Source organism: Hydra vulgaris, chromosome 05 (genome assembly GCF_038396675.1).
Source record: "Hydra vulgaris chromosome 05, alternate assembly HydraT2T_AEP".
NCBI classification, from domain to species: Eukaryota; Metazoa; Cnidaria; class Hydrozoa; order Anthoathecata; family Hydridae; genus Hydra; species Hydra vulgaris.
Window position 1 is genome coordinate 16,979,637 of NC_088924.1, and position 12,286 is coordinate 16,991,922.

At 26.5% G+C, this 12,286-nt stretch overlaps 1 protein-coding gene across 1 annotated transcript in view; it reads left to right on the plus strand.

Annotated features, from left to right (window-relative positions):
• LOC136080636 (uncharacterized) overlaps positions 1-12,286 on the plus strand; it is a 184,705-nt gene that overhangs the window by 91,984 nt on the left and 80,435 nt on the right. The window contains exon 11 of the mRNA XM_065797540.1: positions 11,359-11,520. Within this exon, the coding sequence (XP_065653612.1) occupies positions 11,359-11,520 (162 nt within the window). The remainder of the gene's footprint in view (positions 1-11,358; positions 11,521-12,286) is intronic.

Sequence of the window (12,286 nt, forward strand, 5' to 3'; positions counted from 1 at the left end):
AAAATGGCTTTGACAAAAAATCCTGCAGTTAATCTAAAATCATTTTTAAGATACGTTGACGATAGTCATGCAAGATTTCCTAACATCAAACAACCAAAACAGTTCCAAGATATTTTAAATCAACAACATCCTGCAATACAATACACAATTTAAGTTGAAAACGAAACAAAAACGCTTAACTTTCTTGATATAACCATTACAAATAATACACTAGGAAAATATGAGTACAAAGCATATCGAAAAGAAGCAATCACTAACATTCAAATTAAACCGCATTCAAATTACGATCCAAATATTTTAACAGCTATATTTAAAGGTTTTCTCACAGAGCTTACTCCATCTGTAGTAAACATCATTTGCAAAACGAAATAAATTTTTTAATTGACATGTTCATTGAAAATGGGTACGATGAAAAGCTATTGAGGAAAATTACACACCAATTTCATCAAAAAAGACAAAATAAAAACAAAATTCCATCAGAATGCAACAATATTCCTGTAGTGTCTTTACCTTGGGTACCAGGCACCAAAATTTCGAAAAATATTCCGAAAAGCAGGGTACAGAGCAGTATTTAAATCAAACCCAAATTTAAGATCTTTATTAACATCAAAAAACAAAACAAAACTACCAAGTAACAGCCAACCTGGAACCTATATAATAGAATGCAACTGCTCCAAAGTTTACATAGGTGAAACACAAAAATGCAGGTAAATCCGCGGATGCATCAACATCAGAAGAGCATTTATGAAAACAAATCAATCAATCTGCATTAGAATTTCATAAAACCTTTTGCAAAGAAAATATTATTTTGGAAAAAACAAGAACGTTAAAGGTAGAAAATAAAAAGTTAGAAAGAAAAATTAGAGAAGCACTAGAAATACAAAACAACATGTGCTCTGCGCGAAACGGCGGAATTAACCTTGATGAAGGCCAATATGTAAAAACTATGTTTTGGACGCCATTTTTAAAATTTAAAAATCAAAAGAAGCCATTCAACCGCTGACGTCAATAGTAACAATTTTATACAAACTATAACGATTAAAAATTATTGTATTATTTTACAAGCTGATAATGCTGGTATCCATTACCCGGCGAAAATTTCTTATATAATAATATTATTTGTATTGAGGGAAACCGTATTTCTTGATGTTTTAAAATAATATATAATATACTCTCATACAAGATGTCATCTTTCAAGCTTGTATTAAACATATATAAAAATATATTAAAAAGTATAAACTTATAATTTTAAATAAAAAACAGAATTATTTATATAAACAGTATAAAGACATACCATTCAGAAGAAGTCCCATCAGTTAAGGCTACTTCAGATTCTTCTTTAAGAGTTTGAGCGAGATGACAAGCAGTTTCATAACTTTCTGAAAATAATTGTTAACATTTGGCAATATCCAGGAAAATAAAGGACACTGTGATAACAATTTCAATGTAAAAACGTTTTACAGTATTTCGTAAGAGAACTTTAGATAAGTCAATATTTCTTACTTTATATAATTTATTTAATTAATAATTAGAATCATTTTAAAAGTTTAAAAAACTAATTTTCACAACAACAGGACATTATCCCTCTTAAGTTTTTAAATTAATAAAATAAACTTTTAATAGAAAACAAAAATATTTTTTCTCTAATTATGTTAACTTTGAAAATATTGCGCAAAATTTTTGCAGCATTTCCAATATTACTTTCTATTGAAAATAAGGGACGTTAACACACAATATTGGTGAAAATAATAGGCAAATAATATATGATATTGAAGAAACTTTCTTATACACCTAAGATTGACACGTATTATATGAACCGCCCTTACCATAAAAAGATTTCAAAAATTATGTTAAAATAATATGTAATATAAATTATAATATTATATATTATTTACTATATATAATATTTGGTAGTAACTGTTAATAATACACATTATGCATAAAATTATCTGAAAAAGTAAAATGTAAACAAATAATAAAAAAACATACTAGATTGTCCTAAAATATTGATGATGTATTCTTAGCAATTGTTTTTATTTAAAAATGACTTGGTTTTAATAAACCCCTCAACTTGTTTTTTGGAGTAGCCATGTGGCCACAAGCAAAACAATTGATCTTCTTTTAAACGAATCCAGTTCCTAGGCACTACCGCTACCGAAGATAATTTGTTTTTCCTTAATGCACGGAATTTAACTACTTGATAACACCTTGATATATAAGAAATTAAATGCACAAAATGAATTTATATATATATATATATATATATATATATATATATATATATATATATATATATATATATATATATATATATATATATATATATATATATATATATATGTGTGTGTGTGTGTGTGTGTGTGTGTGTGTGTGTGTGTGTGTGTGTGTGTGTGTGTGTGTGTGTGTGTGTGTGTGTGTGTGTGTGTGAAACCTAAAAAAATGTGTCCCCAATTACTTGTCTTTTAATACCAAATGAAGACTTATGACAAAAAATATCATATAGTATGTAATAATGAAATGTAATAAATACTTGCAACTGATCCAATAAATACTTGGCTTGAGCTTAAACCAATCTTCGCAAAATCTTCCCTGTATAGGAGTTATAAGTTTGTTTGTTTGATTTCAGTTTGTTTGGTTAGTATTTTTTTTAAATTTAATTTCATGTTATAGATTTTTATATTCAATATTTGAATTTTACATTAAATATTTTTTATTAGATTTTTACATTTAATATTTTTATTTGATTTTTATATTATATACATTTATTTGATTTTTATGTTATATATTTTTATTTGATTTTTATGTTATATATTTTTGTTTGATTTTATATTAAATATTTTTATTTGATTTTATGTTTTACAAATAAAAAATATTATTTATGAGAACTCAGTGGTATAAACACAACATTATTTTGCAGAGGAAGAACAACTCCTTTCATATGAATCTTATCAATATTATAAGTATACTGAGGTTCATTTTGTTTTATTGGACTGAAAACATATATTGAAAGCTTTTCAGAAGAACATGGATATGTAAACAATGGAATTGGATTACAAAACTTTCTACAGATAATAGTAATTGACTGGTCACCCTCTAATTTAAAGTAATCTATTATTACGACTGATTTATCTTTAAGAAGGACAAAATTTTATTTATTGTTTATAGAAAGTGTAGTCTTATTATAGGTAGCTTTAAAAAATGAATCATTTCATGTTTTTTTGTTGTGAATAAGTTTGATTTCCGTAATTGCAACTGGTGAGGAAATAAGAAAATTGTCAATTTCCAAAAGACGGTTGTATATTTGTTGCAATGGGTTAGTTGAATTTTTGACAACCTTTTTTAAAACTTGCAAATAATTCTCAAATATAAAAGCTGAAAACTTATCTAAAGGACCAAATCTTCTAACTTCTTCTGCTATATGTAGAAGGTTATGTACATTGGAAACAATAAATTCTTTTCCAAAATTTGAATCACAATCTTTGACAAATAAAATTATTAATTTATCTGCATAACCAATGTATTTTGAATACAAATCTTCTCTAGTAAGAATAGTTATGGCCACAAAGTATAAATTAATCATATTGCATTGTGCATCACATAAACATTTTTTGAATATTACTGGCATGATAAAAAGCAAAAACTGCCGATATTCTGTGGCCTTCCACCTTTCTAATTCAGAAAAAGATCGAGGTTTTCTGTTGAAATTGATAGGCCAATGATATTTTAATTCGCAAAGATACACATTTAAATTGCACAGTTGCTTTGATGATATTAATTTCCTGCAGTACTTTGTTCCATTTTTTAATAAAAACAACAACCGTCTAGTTACTCCTAGATGAATTAAATGCATTGGGTCTAAAGCAAATTGTGAAACTAAACCAACTTTGAGGTTGTTAAGCGGGGATTCAAATTCATGTTTATGGTGTTTTGGGTGAACCTTTAGTCTAAATGATTCATCAGTTCTGAGTGTTGCATTTGTACCAGGGAAAACCATTCTCCCAGCCCATTGTCCTTTCTGAACACATTTCTCACAACCTTCTTTTGAATTAAATGCCTTTATACATTTTAAAAAACTTCTGGCCGGTGTATCACAAATAAAACATCTGTTAATACTGGTAAATATTTCAAATTAAAATAAAAACTTGAGTTCATTAATTTTTTTAATTCAATTACAAAAAGTTTTAAATATTCATGTATTGGTGATTTTCGACTCCCACAAAACTTTGCAACAATAAACGGATTATTAACTGGTATGTTATTGATGGAGCATAAGATAGGCCAAACATTGATATTTGATCTTTTAAATAAGGGCAAACCATCAACATTAAAATTTAACACCAGACAAGATAAATGACTGACATCATAAGCCTCAAGTTGTTTTGTTAATCCATTAGATATACCAAGATAAACAAACTTCCCATCTCCCATGCACTCTGGATAAATAGTTTTATGGATTTTCATTGAAGTCCTAGCATCTTTTGGTAAATTAGGAATATAATTTTTAAGTCCACTAAGGAGACTAGACAATGCATTTTGTGTTATATTGTTTTTAACTTTTTATTGTTGTAAAAAGGTTTGTATTTCAACAGCAGGGGATTCATATTCATCTGAATCACTCTCTGATGACTTTCTGAATCAATGTTATGATTGGGAAGAGCTTGGTGTACAATAAGAGAACTGCTTTCCATATTAGATGCATTTAGAATAATGTTATGATGGTCGCCAGATGGAATTCGCTTCTCTACTATATAAGAAGCTAATTCAAATAAATGATGTTTTTCACTATCTATTTTTATTTGTTTAATATTTTGTCTATACTTCTTTTGCCTTCGACAACTAATAAAGGTTCTTTTACGCAAAATAGATTTTTCCATTATAAATTTCAAGCAAATAAAATATTGTAACCAATGTAATATAAGCTATGAATCAAACATAGAGTTGAAATACTTACTTTAACTTTTTGTTCCCCATTATCTAAGAAAAAAAAATGTGATAGGAAACTAAAGCATAGATCAATAAACAATGCATGCTTTAGTTTTTATTTACTTTAAAACATAAGCAGTTATGTTTTTATAGAATTTGTATGGTTTGTACAAGATTTTTATATGCAACTGTTTAAAGCATTTACGTGTTTGTAGAACTGATAAGCAATTTTACAAAAATTTAAAAGCTTTATAGAATTCCATATAAAAAATCTTATACAAACCATAAAAATTCAATAAAAACATAAATTCTTATGTTTTAAAGCATATAAATATACTACTATATACATATAATATATATTGTATATATACTAATTATATAATAATTATAAAATATTTTATAAATACAAACTATTTTGTATATACTTTATATACAACATAACTTGTTGTATATAAAGTGTTATGTTAATGTAAACACTTTTTTTTTATAAGAAACCAAGCAAACAGGTTAGTACTTAAAATCTTTTTATTTAAAGGATATTTTATTCTAAATCTTGTACCAAAAGTTTCTTAAACTACAAGTTTTCATTCGTAATTGAATGGAATTCCATTCTATTGCACGCAAATTAAATTCTTATTTAACTGTTAAAAAAACACGTAAACATATAAATTTTAGCTGTTTTTTAAATTTTTTTAAACTTTAACAAATGTCAAGAATTAATGGACAAATGTAAAATGTTTGTACTTACCAGCGTAGATGTTTTATTAAAAGGTAAAAAGAGTTTTAGTTAAACGGTTTTATTAAAAGGTAGAAAGAGTTTGAAAGAAACTAAATGATAAATTGCTTCACACTATACATTTTGACCACGCAACTAAACTTTAAAGTGCCTTTATAAAACTTACGGAAAATTCAAAAACTAGCGGTAAATAGTCGGTTAATGGTTGGCACGTTAAGCCGACTGTTAGCCAACTATAGCCAATACTAGACCCAACAGTTGGGCCAACTAATGCGTGTTTACTGGGACTCGTCATTCAATTAAGTCTCATTATTTTTATGTGACTGTTCCAAAGTGCTCCTAAAATGCTTATTCGTCTAGTTTCTTTCCTCGAACATCAGCCCTTTGGAATTCGCCTCCTTCATCTTGCTTTCCTATTTCATATAGTTTGCAACCCTTTAAGCCGTCCGTCAATCGTTATCTTGCTCTACAGTCTTCATCTTTTTATTTCCTGTAACTTCCAACTTTAATTAGTAGTTGCTTGCAGCCTTGTTGGAAGAAATGATGTTTAAAAAAAAAAATTGTCAAGCGTACTCATATTTGAGTATCAAGACCAAGAACAGCGGTTATAGAAATAATCCTTCCACAATAATCATTATCTGGATCAGACTCTAGCTCACATGATTATAAATTTACAAAATTGTTATTTATCATCAGTTCGATGGCCTTTTCGACTGTGTATCTATAAGCCATTATATCTGTATAACCAAAACATAGGTTATAAAATTACAAAATTAAATCATTAAAATTTAGTTTTAAACAATTGTATATAAAATTGTATATTAAAAATTGAAATGAAAATAACAATTAAAATAAATAAAATAATAATAAAAAAAAAAACACAGTAATGTGATAATAAAATAAATATTAAAAAAAACAACCTATTATAACACATTACCTCGTGCAAATTGAAAAAAAACAACTGTTATTTGAAGAAGTTTAAAATTTACACTGCAATAACTTAATATTATTGAACTTTAACGGTAATATAGCATCTCAATTGACTTTATTATGTTGACGGATCTACTCGTTTTCCGTACTCTGTATAAGAAATTCATATGCACTAGGGAAAACGAGTATCCTCGTTATCAATAGTTTTTTTTTTTTTTTTTTTTTTTTTTTTTTACATTTCTTCAATATTTATAAAATTACAAGTTAAGAAATAATAATGTAAACAATTACAAGTGAGGATTTTTACTATAAATAATAAAAAAAAAGAATGCGGAGACTCGTAGAAGACCTTATGGTCTTGTCGTCGAGAACCGCTGCAAATTCGTTACAAATTTACGTGTGACATATTTTAAAATAAATAAAAAAAAAACTGTGTTTAACAATATAAGAAGAAAAACATAATTTAAATAAAAAATAGAAATTTTCAAATAAATTTCCTATTAAAAGTATAAAAGTATATTATCAATAGACAAAATGATTTTCTTAAGTTTCCTTTTATAAGATTTCCATTCAGAAATGAACCATGAAAAAAGTCAAAATGTTTTAAAACTATTTTATTCCAAAGAAAGGCTCCTCGGAGAGAAACACAAGATTTACCAAAATTTGTATGCGAAAATTGTAGTCGAATAGAATTATCATTTCGTAGATTGTAATTGTTTTTCTCTTTTATTGAGTATAGGTTATGAAAGGAAGAAGGGGAATCGTTGGTTTTACATTTATACATAAAACATAAAGTATTATAAACGTTTAGCTGATATATATTTAAAATATTCATTTCAAGTAAGAGAGGCCTGGCATGAGTAAAACGGTCTTTAAAATTTATAAGACGTGCAATGTGTTTCTGTTGACGATGAAGAGGTTCTAGTATACTTTTGTTCACACAATAGTCCATAAAAATAATACTAAAAGTATTATTATATTTATAGCTAAAATTAAAATTGAAAAAAATTTGGTTTGTGAGTTCATTGTGCTAATTACTCACCATGTTTTAGCAACAAACACTAAATATCGCTCTGTATGCAACGTGTTAATGTAATAACAAATTTTCACTTTAATTTTGTTACTAAGTTAAATGCGTGTTTTCCAATCCCGTTAGGTCTTGAGCAGAAAGAAAGTCGCTGTTATTCCGAAAAAGTTTTGCCTATGTGACCGTGCCGATAAAATTTGAAAAAATAGTAGGTTTTTGAGAAAATTATCGATTTGCTTTGATTGACGATCTTCCTCCTATAATAATCCTGAACTACTAGAGTTGCTAATATATTTCTACAACTCTCATAAGCACTTTAGAACGTTCAAGAAACTTCCGAAACACTCGAGAAACTCTCAGAACTTTCTAGAACATTCTTGAACGTTCCAAAAGTAACTGTACTAGTATGAAAGCACAGGTGTCTTGAACCAAGATGATAATTTCTGTTATTGCAGACTGAAAGCATAAAAATTCATCGTTAAAGAGATGTTATTTATTTGATATGGCATTAAGAGGTAGTTTACATCCAGCTGATTTATACTGCTACGGGCAATTCATAAAGACAAGAGCAAAAAAGTGTTCCGTGGAAGCAAGTTGTATAATATGCGAGGCCTACAAGGTATACTTTATTGTGCCGGTTGGGGACTAAGACAAATCTTAAGCACCAAATTTCACATGCAAAACTTGCAAGAAAACATTTGAAGATAAGCTAAATAGTTGCTTCTTGCCTAAATGTGTTTTAATTTATTTTCATAAAATTTTAATGCTTTAGATGTAGTTTATTTCAAGGAGTTTTATTTTATAAAACTTTGTCATGAGTTGTGTACTTTAGGCTAGTACGTTCCATCTTAAAATCGTTCCATATTTTGAAATTTCCTGTCTTCAAACTAATTTACTTCTTATGTATTGTTGTGAGCTATTTTTTCAGACTGTTACAGCGAAGAAAAGCGAGCCCTGAAGTTTACTGTCTCACAAATTTGACAAGAGCCGATAGACCACTCAAGTAACTGCTACTTCTGCATGGTAAACCCAAAAAATTGTCACACCGGAAAAATGTCCCTCAGATTCTTTACCTGAATATAGCTTCTTCTATAGCCCAGTGCCACACAGCTCTAGTTTACCTGTCCGACTCCTCCTAGGCAACATCAGCCATCTTCAGGAGACAGTAGCAAGCCAGAGAGCGAGGTAGATATGGACTACGATTTCGCAGATAAAGATGTGGATAGAAAGCTGTACTTCCTAACCAGAAAGACGTAAACAATTTAATAAAGAGCCTCAGGCTTACGAAATCAAATGCTGAGCTTCTGATATCCAAAGATATTTTTTGGGAATAGTTTTTTGTTGAGAAGAGCAATGTGAAGTGGAAGCCGCTGATAGAACCTCGTAAAGTGCTTACGTCACCCTTGCACATCAAGTTAGGCTTCATTAAGCAATTTTTCACTGCTCTTGACATGGAGTCAGCAGCATTTCAATACCATTTCAATACCTCTAAGTTCTTTTTTCAAAACTGTCGGAGGCTAAGGTTAGAGCTGGTTTATTTTTGGACCACAGATCAAGAAGGTCATAGAATGTGAGGCATGGTAATAAAAAATCTGTAAACTATGTGAAGTTGGTACAGACTCTTATAAAGAGTAACGCTAAAACGGGATGCAGAGAGCCTCTGAAACTCCATATCTTTGATTTGCATCTCGAAAAATTCAAGGAGAACATTACTCAAAGGAGCAAGATGAGCCCTTTCATTAAGATTTTTTGTACTTTATATATTGTTACAAAATAATGAAAATATGTTGGGGGCTACATTTCGGGGCTACTTCGGGAAGGGGATTCACAGTACAATTGTAAATCTAAAAGTCTAAATATTTCTGAACCTTGAAGAGTGGTTTCTGACTGTTTTATCTATTCCTTGTGCATTTTTTTTTTTTACCTGATCATGATGAAGAAAATGAAAACTTCTTTTCTTTTTATAACATTTTTCTACATACTTTATACATAACCAATCAAAATTTAACAAAAAGATTCCAGGAACAAAAATTGTAGTACAGAGCGTAATTTATTATAAATATAACTATTTAAACGCATAAACCTTTTAAACATTTTATTTTAAAAATGAATTTCCACAAGAAAAGACCTGATATGTTTGAACTCTGAAATTATAACGATGTACAAAAAATGAAGAAATTACAAGAACTTTTTAATTAACAGGCTTATATATTCAAAAGTAAGATCCAACACATAAAGGACGACTGATTTGTCTATGGATTGTTAAGTATTTATATATTATCAAATATAAATGAAATACGATTGAAATAAAAAATTGACAAGTTTTGATAAACTAAAATGAAAAAGTATTTAAGAACAAACGGTTTTGAAGCATTATCCAATAATAAAGTTATACAATATAAAAAATCAATAGTTTGTGAAAATTCATAGCATCAAAAATTTTTTATTTGAATGCTTGAATTAAAATCAAAAGAACATTCCATCTAACCATTGTTAAATTAGAAGGGATATAAAAAAACTGAGAATAGTAAAAAAGTTTAAATATAACTGAGAATATTCAACAGTTGCCCGCTGTTATTAAAGAAAACCTTCATGCAATTCAAAACATATTTGAAGACTTGACATCGTATAACTGTTTTACAATCAATTGTTTTCATCAAACCACTCTTAAAAAAAGGAAAACGAGCTTTTTTATTAGTTTTTTAGTTTATGATTATGGCCGGGGCTAAAAGAAGACAATGAAGACAAAAACAAAGATAAGTTAATAGAATAATTTAAAAAAATTTAAATTAGAGACAAGGTAAAAAAATAGTTGTTAAAAAAAAACAACATAAAATATAGAATATAGGAAAAAGTGTTAAAAGAATTTAATTCATTAACATCGTTAATAAGATTTTGTTGGAGTTTTTGATTAAATAGAGATAAAAGAAGAACAATATTTCAGCTCGTTAGTTAATAAAGTATATAACTTAAGACCTCTGATGGCTAAAGAAAATTTGGTAACCAAATATTGCACTTTATGTTACTTATAATTGTAATTTTGTAAGGTACGCGTGATTAACTTTACTTAAAAGTGAACTAAAACTTAAAGGAATTATTTTGTACCTAAATATAAGAGTTTGATAAAGGTTTAACTAAAAAACATTAAGTATGTAATAAAATTACATAGTTCCTAAGAGTGTGTGTATTGACCTCCACTTGAAATAATTCTTACAGCGTGTTTTCGTCTACAAAGCGTTTTTTTAGTTTCTCTTACATAAGAACTGCACCAAGCAATACTCATACATATTATTTAAAACAATGTATGACGAAGAAACATATGATTTACGAAGGATACTCCACAAATTATTTAATTAAAGTCAAAAGATTTGAGTTGAGACACGAAAAATTTATTGCTTTTTAAAAACGAACTGTAAAGACCAAATGATAATGTTAAAATAGATATAAATTTTGGTTTTATTTAAAATAAATCAAACACAAGTCATAATTATCATAAAACTTTGATTCAACTTTTTTTAAAAAGCCGGTCATTTCCAACGTTGATATACACTCATTAATCTCATTGTCACTAATTCAATAAAAATTTAAATCTGAAAAATAACTTTTTATACGATTCATTTGCTCAGTTATAAATAATGATTTTATGCAAACCAATTTTATTTCAAGGAGTGATAACAAAATCAATTAAACTATAACATATATATAATAACAAAATCAATTAAATTTATATAATTTTATATAGGGGTTAATACAACAAGTCCGTTTTCGTTGTCTACTGTAACATCAATAACTTTACATGAAAATGAAATCGCTACACTGGTTCCATCTCTAAATTTGCTGAGTTCTGTTGTTTTTACACCGCTTTATTCACCAACGAAAGATTTTAATAGCATAATTGCAGAAAGTATGTCCTATTGTTTAATTTAAGGAAATGTGTTGTGCGTATGTATATACATACATATATAATATATATTAGATATATGTATATAATATATATATTATATATATATATATATATATATATATATATATATATATATATATATATATATATATATATATATATATATATATATTTATATATATATATATATATTATAATCATATATATATATATATATATATATATATATATATATATATACATATATATATATATACATATACATATATATATATACATATATATATATATAATATATATATATATATATAAATATATATATATATATATATGTATATATTTATATACTTATATATATATATATTTATATATATATATATATATATATATATATATATATATATACATATATATATATATATATATATTTATATATATAAATATATCTATATATCTATATATATATTTATATTTATATATATTTATACATAAATTTATGTATATATATATACAAATTTATATATATATATATATATATATATGTATATATATATATATATATATATATATATATATATATATATATATATATATATATATATATATATATGTATATGTATATATATATATGCTTATATATATATATATATATATATATATATATATATATATATATATATATATATATATTACTTTATTTTATTTTTATTTTAAAAATACCTTTGTTTAAAATTGAATACCATTACAAGTAATAAGTTGTGCAATT